This window comes from Leopardus geoffroyi, chromosome A3 (assembly GCF_018350155.1).
Source record: "Leopardus geoffroyi isolate Oge1 chromosome A3, O.geoffroyi_Oge1_pat1.0, whole genome shotgun sequence".
NCBI classification, from domain to species: domain Eukaryota; kingdom Metazoa; phylum Chordata; class Mammalia; order Carnivora; family Felidae; genus Leopardus; species Leopardus geoffroyi.
The window spans coordinates 100,713,416-100,728,772 of record NC_059336.1 but is presented as its reverse complement, the minus strand read 5'-3'; the positions used below and the strand labels follow the sequence as shown (position 1 = coordinate 100,728,772).

General features: G+C 40.4%; 1 protein-coding gene and 1 long non-coding RNA gene across 7 annotated transcripts in view; one reads left to right on the top strand and one right to left on the bottom strand.

Moving 5' to 3' along the window:
• The window catches only part of IMMT (inner membrane mitochondrial protein), a 40,684-nt gene extending 30,305 nt beyond the window's left edge, over window positions 1–10,379 (top strand). For all 6 annotated transcript variants that reach the window (XM_045446746.1, XM_045446745.1, XM_045446743.1 and 3 more), the window contains 5 exons: window positions 4,232–4,246; window positions 5,568–5,791; window positions 7,440–7,571; window positions 8,301–8,430; window positions 9,436–10,379. In XM_045446746.1, the coding sequence (XP_045302702.1) occupies window positions 4,232–4,246; window positions 5,568–5,791; window positions 7,440–7,571; window positions 8,301–8,430; window positions 9,436–10,049 (1,115 nt within the window). In that variant the 3' untranslated portion in view covers window positions 10,050–10,379. The remainder of the gene's footprint in view (window positions 1–4,231; window positions 4,247–5,567; window positions 5,792–7,439; window positions 7,572–8,300; window positions 8,431–9,435) is intronic.
• The window catches only part of LOC123581075, a 29,043-nt gene extending 14,480 nt beyond the window's left edge, over window positions 1–14,563 (bottom strand). The window contains exons 1-2 of the long non-coding RNA XR_006703585.1: window positions 11,190–14,563; window positions 10,768–10,769 (exon numbers count right to left, since the gene is read on the bottom strand). This is a non-coding gene — a long non-coding RNA (uncharacterized LOC123581075). The remainder of the gene's footprint in view (window positions 1–10,767; window positions 10,770–11,189) is intronic.
• Between the last annotated feature and the right edge of the window lie 794 nt (window positions 14,564–15,357).

Below are 15,357 nucleotides of genomic sequence, written 5' to 3'. Positions count from 1 at the left end.
AACTCATGGCACACCTTATGACTGCTTGTGTGACAACGTTACGGTTGAAAATTCACATGGTGAAAAGGAAATCATCTGTATGACTGTCCACTTACAAATAGACTGCAGGGAAGTGTGATGGTTAAGCAGTTATACAGTGTGACTGCAAAGAATAGTCAGGTGTCCCTGAAGTGCTCTAAGAGTACTACTAATCACAGAATTTAGCAGTCTCAACCAGATCAAAATACTCTTTAAATGCTAGCTTCTGTTAGAAGCTAAACATCCGGTAGGAACCGAACTGGTAGGTAGGCCTCTCGGGGCTGAAGGTGACCAGTTTGCATCAGCTGGTCTGTGGCGCTAAGGTAATCAAGACCGTTGTGGGAGTTTCCGCTGCATAACGCCCAGCCAGGGAGATGTAAGGGCAAGAAGCAGAGTCAGAGCTGTTAACAAATAACTCAGTTAAGTGTTTTGAATGCAGTTGACACATTTAAGAGGGAGATTCAGACTCTTGTCAAAGAAGATCAAAAAAGACTTGTAAGAGGATGAAATGGAGAAACACAGTTCATTCTGGGGACAGTGAATCTTATTTGTACATGGTTGTTTAATCTGATTAGCAGCTGGCAAAATGGGCAGTGTGGGCAGTCTGTCCTTGAGCAGGCTTGGTTAAGCCACGTCTGCACCATTTCCTTCATCGGAATTTCCCAAGGGCTGTGCTTTATTGAGGTTACAGCTGAAATAGTTTTCACCACCCCAGAGACCTTTCCTGACCATCTTCCTCCAGAAGTCACGCTACCACATCACCTTATTTTATCTTTTTTTTAAGATTTTATTTTTAAGTACTCTCCATGCCCAACATGGGGTTCAGACTCACAGTTCGAAGATGAAGAGTCACATACTCCATGGACTGAGCCAGCCAGACACCCCAATTATCCTTTTGAAATTCTTTTCATTGTTTTTGGTGTTTGTTGCATATCTCTGTCCGTGAGGTGTGAGCTGCTTGGCAAAAAATGGGACATTGGTGGCTAGTTGGGGAGCTAGTTGGGTGGGCTGCAGTAGATGAAATCAGGTTGGAAGGCGGGACAGGGTCTGCCTGTGGAGAGTTAGTAGTGAGTGCATTCTCTCATCTAAAGTACTTGTCTGTGCACTTCCCACTAGGTTAAAGGCTACTGATTTTTCCATGATAACCTCTAGAGTTGCTAACTATAAAAATTCTTTTGCTGATTTTGAAAATGCCCATTATAAAACATGAAAACAGTAAAGCAGTTGTTCTCAACCCGGGGCATTTTTGCCTGCCATGGGACATTTGGCAGTGTCTCAAGACATTTTTGTTTGTAATATTAGGGAGGTGCTACTGACATCCAGTAGGTAGAGGGCAGAGATGCTGCGGATCATCCTGCAATGCACAGAATAGCCCCTCGAAACAAACAGTCGTTTGGTCTGGAATGTCAGTAGTACCAAAGTTGAGAAAATTGGCATTAAAGAAAATGTATCCTATAAAAAGTGAAAGACCCCTGCAGTGCAGTTTCCGACCGTGTGTGTGTGCACGTAATCTCAATCTCGTTCTCTTACTAATCTTAAAAATAGATTACACATTCACATGATACAAAATTTGAAAAGTACAAATGGCATCTGGTGACATTTCCCTTACCCCCCATTCCCATAGCCACAGTTTTCTTCCCAGTGTAACTGATTTCTTGGGTAGTCCTGGAGATAGTTTATTATTTCACAGTTATCCCAGCTATTAATAAATATCCTCACCTCTGAAATCTGAATTCATTTAAGACTTATACACCAGGCTCCTTAGTAATGGTTTATGTTGTCACTTATTTTGCTCTTAATTTGTGTTATTTCACTAAGTTATAAATGTCCTGTTGATACTCCTTTATTTATTTATTTTTCTTCTCTGTAGCTGAGCACAGTGTGAAACATAAAATAACTAACATTATTGAGCATTATTTTATATATAGCACTGTGTTCTAAGTGCTTCACATGTATTTAAAATTCATAACAGCCCTGGGGTGCCTGGGTGGCTCAGTTGGTTAAGCATCCAACTATTGATTTTGGCTCAGGTCAGGATCCCAGTGTTGTGGGATCAAGCCCCGTGTCTGGCTGAGCATGAAGCCTGCTTGAGATTCTCTCCTCCTCTGCCCCTCTCCTGTATCTTGTGTGCGCTCTCTCTAAAAATAAAAAGTAAAAAAAAAGTAAAACTTATAACACCCCTATGAGGTAAAGTTGTGTTGCTATGCCATATTTATAGATGGGAAAGCCAAGACACAGGTTAAAGTAATTTGCCCAAGGTTGGGAATAGAGCCAAGATTTCACTCTTACCATTAGCCTCCCTGTTCTCTGCCTGACTGATTTGTACTGGTAGTATAGGACCCCCTTTTAGGCTTTTGAGAAGAGAAATGATCTGATTGTAATGAAGAAAATTAACTTGTATGAGATTGAGGTGTAGGAAGGGACGTCTAAAGGGCAAGGAAACTAGTTAAAAACTGCTGGAGTTACCTTAAGGGCAGAGTGATAGGGGTTGCCTGTTGTGTGTACCAGGGGCACTGAAGATGAAGAATAGGAAGAAACTTAGAAGTCACCATTTAGCATTTGATTTGTTGAACCATAATTTACAGTATCTGGTGAAATTCAGAATGTATATTCTCCCTGATCCAGCTGGTCAACTCCTAGGTATGTGCTCGGGAAGACACACCGGTGCATAAGGAGACTCATAAAAATTTTCATAGGAGCCCTGTTTGTAAGAGCAGAAAAATCAGAAACTGCTAAATGTGCCTTCCATGTGGCAGTATAAATGAATAAACCAAAACTCTCTCACACATAAACGTTAAGAAAACAAGTTGCAGAAGAATATGTAGAGTAGGACACCACTTACATGAAGCTTGAGAACATGCAGAACAACACTACGCATTGTTTTAGGATGCATACATCTGTGAAGTATGACAAAATGAACGATACACACCATATTCAGTTAGTGGATACCACGGTGCGGGGAGGGAGGAGGAGCCTTTAGGAGGAGGGTGGGTGGATGTTGTCAGGATGGGAAGAGTGAGTGCAGGTTGTAGATTGTATCCCAGGGACATTTCCTTTATTGCTGTGGACTAGTATATATTGTCATACTCATGTGCCTTCTTGGGACTGACCGCGTTTTCCATCCTTGCCAGTTTTTCCTCCTACAACATTGGGACAGATTGGTTTTGGTTTAATACCAGACTAAGTAGTTGCCTTTTAGAGCCATTTTGGATGAAAAAATACCTGTTTTTGAACTTTTTGAATCCAGGGGTCATACCCATGATGTTAAGAAGCTCATGCTGAGAAGCAGGAGACTGGCTGCAGCTCCCCTTTCCTGTCACGTGTCCTCAAGGTGGGGCCTGTGATCCTGGTGGGGAGCATCATCCAAATTATTTAGAATGTTATCTTTTTCTTCCTTACCATCAAATCAGTCAGTCATAGTTCTTAGCTTAATTTGCACAGGCTAAATGCATATTTAATGTGAATTCACTGTTTTTAAGCTTCCAAAGAAGAAACAGTAGCTTCGTAAGTATTTGAAATGTTAGGGGAGGCCTGGTATTGAGAACAGAGTCTGGCCTGGGACATAGTGAAATACTCTATGAACTAGTGTAAATGAAGAGAATAAATAAGAATTGTAGTCTCTGTGTAAAAACTACGTTTTAGATTGCTCTAGCAAAACTAGAGATGACCCTGAAAACCAAAGCTACTTTTAATATGAATGACTCCTATTTTATAAAATGTTAGAATTTACCTTGATTTATATTGTTCTATATCCTTTTAGGTTTTAGGAAATAAACTCTATTGTTTTGCTTTCTAATATTAAAATACGCTTTTTTTGGGACGCCTGGGTGGCTCAGTCGGTTAAGCATCTGTTGATTTAGCTCAGGTCATGATCTCATGGTTCGTGAGTTCGAGCCCTGTCTTGGGCTCCGCACTGTGAGTGTGGAGCCTGCTTGGGATTCTCTCTCTCTCCTTCTCTCTCTCTCTGCCCTTCCCCCACTCATGCCCTCTTTCTCTCTCAAAATAAGTAAATAAATAAAAAGATGCCTATCCCTACACTTTAATGTTGCATGGTAGGTTTGATGGGAATCTTTCTTAGACTAGAATAGAATAAAAATAAAATAGACTTTTTGTACTACTAGTTCCTGGTTCCTTGTTTCTTTTTTGCAGCTTCCTACTTAATAACTGAAACATGTACATTCTTTTTTCAAACTGTTCTTCTTTTCCTTTGTAGGTATTTCTGACCTAGGTGAGTAATTATGCGTGTTTTACGTTTAAAGTCTTTTGACTCTTAAAATACTGAAGTTTTTTTTTGTTTGCTTATGATTCTTTATACTAAAGCATCTAAATTTATAATGCAGAATTACGTTGCAAGTGATAAATCTGATTTGGATATATTTTTGGCATCTGTGTGCTCTCAGGAACAAAAATGTTTCACCAAGTAATTGGAAACCTGTTGTATGTATGTGTGTGTATATATATGTGTGTGTATTTTTTTTTAAGTTTTCATTTTGTAAAATTTCAAACATTAAAAAGTAGGAAGAAAGCTATAATAAACTCCCAATAGATCCACCTTCAGTAATTATCAGCACTTGGCTAGTTTTTGTCATTTATTTCCCTAACTTATGTTGAAGCAGATCCCAAATATATCCTTTTCAGTTGTAAATACTTTCTGTATGTTTTAAAAAAAACAATCACTGTACCATCATCACACCTAAAACAGTAATTCCTTAATATCATCAAATATTTAGTGTTCAAATATCCCCATTTTGTAGAATGAATTTTTGTAGCTGTTTTATTTGAATCCGTACCCAAAGGAGCTATACATGTTGAATTTAGTCAAATCTCTGAACCCTCACTTTGTTTTTTGCCTCTCTGTTGCTCTTATTGTGGAGTCATTTATTATGTAGTATTTCCCTCATTCTGTATTTTGCTGTTAAAGTTGTAACTCTAAACCCATAGTAACATATCAGAATACTTGTGGAAGGTGAGATTTGAAAACAAAACAAAACACATGCTTAAGCCTAAATGAGGATCTCTGGGCGTGTGTACTTTTCAGAAAACTCTACAAGGGATTCTAGTGGACAGTCTGGCTGCTGATCACTGTCCTAGGTAATACCTCTGTTTAGGAAGAGGCACAAAAACTCTTACTAGGGAAGAGTCAGAATTCGAATCTGAATTTTAGCAGAAAAAATATTAGGATGCCTATTATGACCGATCATAGTTATGCATGAATGAAAGTATAGAACTGATTATATGTGTAAACTGTCTTTAGAGGCAAAATTATAATGAACTGTAAAGCCTATTTATAATTAGTTCAATTAATTTGGGTTCCTGGAAAAGATTATATACATGAAGGCTCAACTAAATTACTTTGCTCGGGATTGAAGATGCCTTAGTTGGACACACACTATGAATTTCTGATGGCAGTGGAGAATCTAAATCTGTCTTCAAATGTTAGCTACCCTTTGGTTTCTTTACAGCTGTTAAATTGTTATCAGTTGAAGCAAGTTACCTTGTAGATGTGTAATTTTGGTGAAATCATTAACATCTTAATGTTTTCTATTTAGCCGACAAGCTGTCTACCGATGATCTGAACTCCCTGATTGCTCATGCACATCGCCGCATTGACCAACTAAACAGAGAGCTAGCAGAACAGAAGGCCACAGAGAAGCAGCACATTGCATTAGCCCTGGAAAAACAAAAGCTGGAAGAAAAGCGGGCATTTGACTCTGCGGTGGCAAAAGCGTTAGAACATCACAGAAGTGAGATACAGGCTGAACAGGACAGAAAGGTAGAGGAAATGAGAAATTTAAAGTGAATCTACTTGATTATCTGCTTCTACAGATAATACCAACAGTCCTGACTTTAAAATATTAGATGTAAGTCATGCCAGCCGCCTCTTGAATGGAGCTTTGGCCCTTGTTCTAGCCTGAACTTCTAGGGAAGGATTAGCAGCGTTCCTTTATGTTGAGCAGATGCAGAAGTGTAAGAAAGTAACAAGCCCTTGGTATCCAGGATTATCTACTTTATCTTTCCCCCTGTGGAGCCTGTCCCCTAAAGCACCACGGAAAGACTCTCTGTTGGGTTCTGAAGGTATTTTTTTCCCCGCCAGTGTTTTGGTTAAGAATGGATGCAACAGCTCCTCTAAGTTTTCTGTCTGGGTACATCATGCGTTAGATAGGTGTCTGCGGGTTGATTCGGGAACCTAGGTACCCATCCTCCCTTCCTGTCCTCTCAGCTGCACAGTTGAGCACTGCTTCCTCTGTGAAGTGCTTTCTTCCCTAGTCTGTTAGGATACCACAAGCTCCTGGCCTTTCTCCCACCTTGTTGGCCATTGCTTGGACCCCTTCTTTGCTCAGCTTCCCCAATATTGGCATGTGCTCGCCTTGGTTCTGAAACCTTTTATCCATCTAAACTATCTCCAAGTGCTCTTATCTAGTCCTGTGACTTGGAAGTTTAAATCCTGTCACTTAGTTCTAAGCTTGGATGTCACGCTGTCAGCAAGGCTTCTCCTATTTCTTCAATGTAGAGTGTCTGTATTACTTTTTCTCATACTGCCTTATTTTTAAAAAAGAAGTATCACAGTCTGAGATCTCCATTTTGTTTACTTCTTACTGTCTGATTGCTTCATTGAAATGTACATTGTAGGAGAACAAAAAGTTTGTGTGTCTTGAGCACCATCGTATCCAAGGATATAGTAGGCACTGCCTGGCACAGGGTTGGCACTTTATAAATATCTATGCACTGATTGGATTTACTTAATGTGTCTAGGAAAAAGTAAGTTATGAATTTTAGGTAATCAGTACTAAATAATTTGTAATATGGCCAATTGTTAGGCAAGACATGATAGGCTTTTCATATTTTTGTTTTGATCTGGGCTCTCTTGTGAATCTAAATTCATAGTAAAGTAAGCAGTTTCAGAGCAGTGTTCTTTGCTTAGGAGAAATTGTAGAGTAACTACCAGATATTAATCAATTTATTAATTTTCTTAATACTTCACTCTAGGCATTATTCCTAGATGAAAAAATGGACACTTGAGAAGATGAATTCCCCAATTATTGTGATGAAGCTGTGTTTGATCCCAAGTCTTTGTAGTTATTTTTTCCAAAAAAACTTTGAGGATTTGTTAATCCTTAAAGGAGTGTGTGATTCAGGAAATGACAGTGTTTACCTTGCATAAGAGGCAGCTTGATCAGTTGGGAGAAACAGATTTTGGGGCAGAAAGACACCTGTTTGCAATCTGGTTTTTGCCAGAGCTGAGTGAGTCCCCTTCCAGCATTCAGCTGTGATCGATGTCAGAGAAGTCAGGGATGTTAGCCGCATGCTTGGTACATTGTAGACGTTCAGGGCATGGAAGCTGCCATCATCATTGCTACTAGTCTTTTTTTCTAAGAGCAAATGTGGAGAAATGAGAAGTAATCATTCTTGTGGTTTCACAGGTAGAGGAAGTCAGAGATGCCATGGAGAATGAAATGAGAACCCAGCTTCGCCGACAGGCTGCTGCCCACACTGATCACTTACGCGATGTCCTTCGGGTACAAGAACAGGAACTCAAATATGAACATGAACAGGTGGGGACCTGTTACAGTGCATCAGCTCCCTTCAGCCTCCTCTCCTCTTCATGTCCTCTATGTGTCCTTCCCTCTGAGGATATGGAAGAATGGGGAAAGAATGCGAATGGTACCCAGCCTTGGTGCAGTGGGGCTTTTGTATTTTGCAACACTGCTCCTTTTTACATAAAGATGTACCTGTGTGTAATTGATCAGATGTGTTTTGTATCTATGTCCTAGTCATTTGGAGCCTTCAAGTTTTAGGGAGGGTTGGTACAGTGAGTTTCAAAAATGCAGATAATACTTGACACACAGATCTCCTGCTTTATTTCCACAATCTCCTGTGAGTTATGTAGCAGCACTCAGATGTTTATTTCTGAGGAAACTTCCCAGAGAGGTTAAGTTTGGAAATCACAGCAAATCTATTACATTGGGGGGCAGTGCAGTTACTTTACTTTCTAAAGTTAGTATTTTCTCAGTTTTTAATTGCTTTCTTCTCCTGGTCTACTTCCTCTGATACAAAGTTCTGTCAGTAAATTTGTAGGGAATTATATACATCAACTATGAGTTTTAGGAAATTTTTGAAATCTTACACATAATATAGGAGTTTCATGAGAAATGTTTTGAGATTTTTAAAGGCCCTCTTTGCTTTTGGAGGTAGCATTTGGTGGTAGACTTTAGGATCCCAGTGACTGACATGCATTGAAGTAGCATCACTTTCTTCTGTACACTGTTTATGTTTTATTTCAGGACCTGTCTGAGAAACTCACTGAACAGGAATTACAGTTTCGTCGCCTCAGTCAAGAGCAAATTGACAACTTTACTCTGGATATAAACACTGCCTATGCTAGACTAAGAGGAATCGAACAGGCTGTTCAGAGTGAGCACACGGGCCTCTTACATTTTATTCAGTCCAACTTCTTCGTTAGGATAATGGGTTACATGCGTCAGCATTAGGACATAAAGATGCTGTGAAGTCATTCTATTAAATTTTATTCATTTCTGAGAAAATTAGCCCAGATTTGGTAAGTTTGGAACATAGGGTGTTTATGAGAGGAAATTAAAAAGAATCTAAAAATTAAATCTAAATACTTGAAGATTTACTGTGTGTGTGTCAGACTGGAGATCGCCGTTTACGAGGCAGGTTACCCAGCACACTTTGGTTATGTCTTATGTTCCCTGAGTGGAGCAAAAGGTCAGCATATCCCCACGCTTGCTGTCCAGCCCTGTCTGGAAGTGGTTATTTGCTGATTCCACCCACCAAACGGACAGTAGTTATTCTGAGGCTTCAGCGTGGCACACTGAAAGGGAAATGTTCTGACAGAATGTTGATAAAATGGGTTTTTTTGGGGGGTGTTATAGAGCCATTTTTGTCAGATAAGTATAAAAATAAACACCTAGGAAGTTGCAAGATTCAAGATCACGTAGTCCATTAGGTTTACTCGAAGTCTTCCATTCTTTGCAGGAAGTTTCTGATGGCCTTAGCATAAGTCTTAGCCTAATTTAAATGTTTTTTTCCCTCAAACATTCTAAAATAATTATCCTTGAATCAGATACTGTGTGTTTTTCTGGATGTCACAGTAAGAGGGGAAAGAGACTCTCTTGTGCTTGTGCACATACATCCTTCCAGTTTTCTCCATGGCTTGACTAAAAAGTTAGGTTTACCATCATGTTGCCTCATGAAGAGGCCGACTTCCTCGGAAAGCACATGCCAGAAATAAGTGTCAGGTGGGGTTGGAAAAGGCTCTCTGGCCCTATCATTTACCGTGTGGATTTAGCCTGTTGAGGGTGCAGGTACATCTACATCAGTTCTCTGCAGGTATGGGAAGGACATTTAGTCAGATGGAGAGAAAAATGTGTTTCTTTGCCTGTTTTTTCTTTGTAGGTCATGCAGTTGCTGAAGAGGAGGCCAGAAAAGCCCACCAACTGTGGCTCTCGGTGGAGGCATTAAAGTATAGCATGAAGACTGCGTCTGCAGACCTGCCCACTGTTCCACTGGGTAGTGCAGTTGAGGCCATCAGAGTCAACTGTTCTGATAGTGAATTTGCCCAAGCTTTAACTGCAGCTATCCCTCCAGAGTCCCTGACCCGTGGGGTGTACAGCGAAGAGACCCTTAGAGTCCGTTTCTATGCTGTTCAAAAACTGGCCCGAAGGGTAGCAATGATTGATGAAACCAGAAATAGCTTATACCAGTACTTCCTCTCCTACTTGCAGTCCTTGCTCTTATTCCCACCTCAGCAACTGAAGCCACCAGCGGAGCTCTGCCCTGAGGACATAAACACATTTAAATTACTGTCCTATGCCTCCTATTGCATTGAGCATGGTGATCTGGAGCTGGCAGCAAAGTTTGTCAACCAGCTGAAAGGGGAGTCCCGACGAGTGGCCCAGGACTGGCTGAAGGAGGCCCGAATGACCCTAGAAACCAAACAGATAGTGGAAATCCTGACAGCATACGCCAGCGCCGTAGGAATAGGAACCACTCAAGTGCAGCAAGAGTAAGGTCTAGGAAGAGTTTTGTAAAGTCTTATTTTACGTGAATGGGAATCAGCGATATATGAAGGGTTTGCAACAGGGTCCCAGAATTGTCTAGAAAGGAGCAGGTTATAAGTACTGTTCTAAATGTTAACACCTGTTGCATTTATATTATTTCCACTTGCTATCATGTCAGTGAACTCCAGGAGTAATTTCTTTGCAACTTGTGTAACATTTTCCGTTTTTCAGGTTTTACTGATCAGGCTCGTGAGCCATTCAAAAATAATGTTTGTGATCCCTATTACTATTGATTTTGCCCTTGGAGCAAACTGAATAAAACAAAAAGATGAAAACTGAGTAGCTTATCCCTTTTCAAGAAGTGCCATTTCTAGTTTGTTGTATGTGCAGAAAACTTTTTTGAGAAGCGGCAACAGCAGAAGTAGGAAGTCCTGGGCACTCAGTTTCCAGGCCGTGAATTGGGTTCCAAAAGTGCAAGGTCTGTTTTTGGCTTTGAAGGTTCTGGTGAACTGAGTCCTACTCAAACTCAAGTTTGGTCAAACTCAAGACTGACGTACAAGCCAAAATGCCAATGTATTTACAATGGGAGACATGGCATTCTGGTGATTACAAGGCACCAGAAATAGTATGTACCTGTAACTTTTAAGTTGCTACAAGAAAAAGTTGTCTTTTCTCTTGGGACCCAATATATACACACCCGTGTGTGTACATGAAACACTTTTCAAACCACTGCTTATTAGCCCCTTTCTACAGGTGATGTACTGTTTTCTGGTCTGTTTCCTATTAATAAGTCAGTTTCTTTTCTACTCACAAATTAATTTCAGCAGTCCTCAAAACCGGTCACAGCTCTCAGTTCTGAAACACTGGTAATTGACCTTGTTCCTTTCTGGTACTTGGACTGAATATGTCTTCTTTGAAGTGGGGGTGGTGAGTCTGGAATCTTAAAAGGGATTGAATAATTTTGTGGTATATTTAAACTGGATTGCCATAAAACCCAGAGAACTTTTAGTTCACATCTCTGAAGCTTAAGACGACTGCCATACTGGGTAAACATTAACAAACCCCTACCTTTTGATTTTTTATTCCCTGACAACACTGTCAAAAATTTTTTCGTAATTATTTTTTGTTGGGGTTTATGTGTTCACAGACTGAAGAGGCACTTTTATCTGAGCAAAGTATCTGCAAATCATAGAGGAGGAAGGAGAGATGAATTTTTATATTTCTGTGGGTGAATGCCAGACCCTGAATTTGGATTGTTACATTAAGTTTGCATGGCACTTGCCCTTTGGTTTGCGGATATTTTGGTCCCATTTTGGCCTCGGTTGATAATGCTATTCATTATGTTCCTCCTAAGCAGATTCTTAATTTCTGCAGTTACGGTGAGCTGATTTTTACCAGAGGATAATGAGGCTGTTCTCAAATTCAGCCTTCCTTCCCTTTTGGAATGGCATGAAATTGCAAAATACATTAACTTGTAAAGCTGACTTACCTGTTTGTTATAGTAAAGGTGTTTGTAATTTATACAGTAGGTAAAATACTACCAATTACAAGGAAATCTAAATTTCTCTAGGAGCCCAGAAATAACTCATCAGATGGGATTATCTGAACTCCTAGGAATACTGACTGGTGTATTTTAGGTCCGCAAATCAAAATAAGACCACTGGCTTTCAAATTTTAGTAGTTCCATTAGCAAACCTCCTTACCTCCACTGCATATTGGAAAACAGTATGTTGAAAGGGGACTCTGGGCCTGGCCTGGATTTTCTTCTTGTGCCTAGTAAGACTCGGCAATGCTTCAAGTGAAAAGGGCCTTTACTTGGGTTCTCAGTTCTTCAAGGAGGTAGAATCCAAAGGAACAAGATTGGGAGAAGGTGGATATAGCCCTGGGCAGAGGGCAGGGCCACTCACTTTAGCATGTTTCATTTAAACTCTAAATCTCTGCCACTTTGGACTTGATCATGTGAAGCAAATCATTATTTGTCTTCCATTATCAATTTTTAGCCTTATATTGGGTTACCTTATTGCCTCCCTCTTGAGAATGATAGGATAGCATCCCTCAGCATTTTAAACTCCTTTCTCCAGGTACATTAAAACTCTGGTCTTTGCTTTAAAATTGTTTTTTAGTTTCAAAATAATGTAACAAATTAAAATGCAGTTTTAGACCATCTTTTTAAGGCACATGGTCTATTGCTTAGCATTAATATAAATCCTCTGCTCTCTTAACAGGTTCTGGAAAAAAGCAGCCTCCAAGTCCCAAATGAGTTGTCCCATCAGTTTTAAAGTAACTTGCTTGAACTCAGTGCAGAAGAACAGATAATTTGAGTTATACATAAATGGGAAATAAAAAGGATTATCAGGCAAATCACTCTTCATCAGGTCCAGTGGTCACCATTTCCCTGAACCAAAGCTCAGCTTCCCTGGTTTGGCCCCCCTGATGCATTTAGGGGTCCTGAGGTCAGCAGGAGAACCTAAGAATGGATGGGGGATGGAGAGAAAGAGGGTTTACTTGGCCACTCTACCATTGCGTATGGGTAGGTGATGTGGTTTCACTGCCTTCTAAGTTCAAGCTAGCTGTATGGACACTGCCCCAGATCTTTAGGAAGAGGAAGGAGTTCTGGAGGGGTTATGAGGCAAGAGCCAGCGGAGAAGTGCCATTGTTGTAAGAACAAATCCCACTGTCACTGGTGGCAAAGTTTAGGTTTCCCTGGGAATAAATTCTATCAAGACCTTGATTCCTCTTGGACATTCTTGGTTTAAGAGGTTGAAATCCTGCTGAGCTCTGTAAATTCTTGGGCTTGATCTGTAGTAGTCCCAAATTGTCTAAGTCCATAGCTGTGTGGATCAGATGGACAGTGTTTTTACAGTTAGGCTGCTTCCTGGGCCTGGCTGGACATTCCTTCACTACCCAGACCCTGTGCACCTCATATTTTGGCCATTCTATTAACACATTGCCTCTCATCAACCAAATCAAAAACTTTCCTTTGGTAAATTGCCACTCTGCCTCTAAAGACCTGATCTAAAGGAGTCTATAAACTTGCCCTGAACTTCCTTGCTCCTACTGACGGCTATCTCAGAAATATCTTATTTCAAGGTTTTTAAACTTTATTACCAGCAGGAAAATAATTTACATCATGACCAGACAGACTTCTACATGTGTATCTACACGTCTACTGCACTGTAAAATTTATCACAAAACAACTCTACTGCAGTGGTGTACTGTGATTTTCTAATCCATTTCAGCATTCTAATCACCCACAAAATCAAACCCTGCAGTTTTAAAACATAAGAGTACATCTTATCGCTAGTCTTCAGATGTTTTGAGCCCCTAATCTGCATTTCTAGTCTGCACACATTGGTGATACGAGGCAAAGTGGACAAGTTTATTCAGAGGTAACAGGACTCCTCCTTTGACCCTTGTCATTCCATGGGTCTTGATTCTAGTTTGTTCTTCTGATGTTTTGGTTTCTATTTTTTTTTTTTTTTGTTAGGTTACTGAAAAATAGTTAAACTGTCCTCAGTTCCCAATTTCCAAAAGGCTGTTTTCTGACCAACTTGGTTGCTTTATATGCCGCTAATGCTCCAGCGCTTTTTAAAACTTGGTTCTGGTCTTCACTGGATTGATTTATAACCCAAATCTTACATCTCATACCATTTTGTTTAAAATGTTGAATTGAATTTTAGGTTATAATTTTTCCTATATAAAATGTCAACATCAGGGAAATGTTAAGACCTAGAAGAGTGGTCTTAAAAATGAGTTGTAGCATGTGACCAAGACACTACTCATTTTACTCAATGCCTTTTAGGAATGCAGTACTTGAGTTGTATTACAAGTTTAGAGACAATCATAAGGAAGAACAGACTGCAAGTTGAAATGGAGAGCCAGGACCAAAAGCAAAAATTGTTAGGTTATTTACTTCAGCATGGGGAAACATCTTTTACTATTAGAGGCTAATATTTCACTAGTGTGTGAATAAACATCTAAAAATGAGAGAATGGAGGGGCACCTGAGTGGCTCAGTTAGATAAGCGTCTGACTGGCTCAGGGCATAATCTCATAGCTCATGAGTTTGAGTCCCACACTGGGCTCTGTGCTGACAGCTCAGAGCCTGGAGCCTACTTCAAATTCTGTGTCTCTGTCTTTCTCTGCCCCTTCTCTGCTCATGCTCTCTTTCAAAAATAAACATTAAAAAAAAAAAAATTAAAAAAAAATGGATACCAATCCTATAGGCCTAATTTTCTGAAAGTTTGAAGCAATTAAAACCACTGAAGTACACTGAAATCCATTACAAATTCAGATGACATCAGTCCAGATGGGACTCTGTCCCACCCACTCTAGCTGCCAAGCACTATGCTGAGGATTCCGTTGGGGCCTGGCAAGGGGAGAAGTACCACATTTATAAGGATTGTGATGAGTGAGCATTTGGCCATGCAGAGAGCGAGGCATTTGTAGGTGAGATGGGAAGGAGTTAACAGAAGCTTCCAGGAAGCCAGGTCTCCCTTGAAGTTGTAAACCAAGATCAAAGGCTAATCTTTTTTTTTTTTTTTTTTTTAATTTTTTTTTCAACGTTTTAATTTATTTTTGGGACAGAGAGAGTCAGAGCATGAACGGGGGAGGGGCAGAGAGAGAGGGAGACACAGAATCAGAAACAGGCTCCAGGCTCTGAGCCATCAGCCCAGAGCCTGACGCGGGGCTCGAACTCACGGACCGCGAGATCATGACCTGGCTGAAGCCGGACGCTTAACCGACTGCGCCACCCAGGCGCCCCAAAAGGCTAATCTGCTTTAATTGTCCTTTTGTTCATTTGCCTTGGTTTATCAAGAGTCTAATGGGACAATGCACATGAATGCTTAAGTAGCTAATCTGTGTCATTCCCCTGCCTTCGTTTTCCCTCGATTAGATGTCTTAAACTGAACATTCTAGGAGAACACATGAAACCATGCTTAGGTTTCTGAGAATGCAGGAGTAGGTCCAGGCTAGAGAGGATGCAGAATGGAGCTGGGAACAGACCTATACACACACAATATTGTAGCCCATCAGTGCCAACTCTGGCAGGGTAAGGATGAGGCTGTTCATCAGTGGGGAACTCATGGGGTCCCTCAGTAAATCTGGGACCAGGTATGAGTAAAGCAGCCCTGGTGAAGATAAGGATGCTCTTGCAAACCAGGGTCCTGGCTGCTTCTGATACTGTTTCAAAGTCCCAGTGGTGAGACAAGTGCTAGAAGTAGAGGTTTTTGACCAGCAATACAATCACATCAAGAAAACCTTCATTTCAGTCCTTTTTCATCACAAGTCCTCACTTTCGATGACTTTGAGTAGAG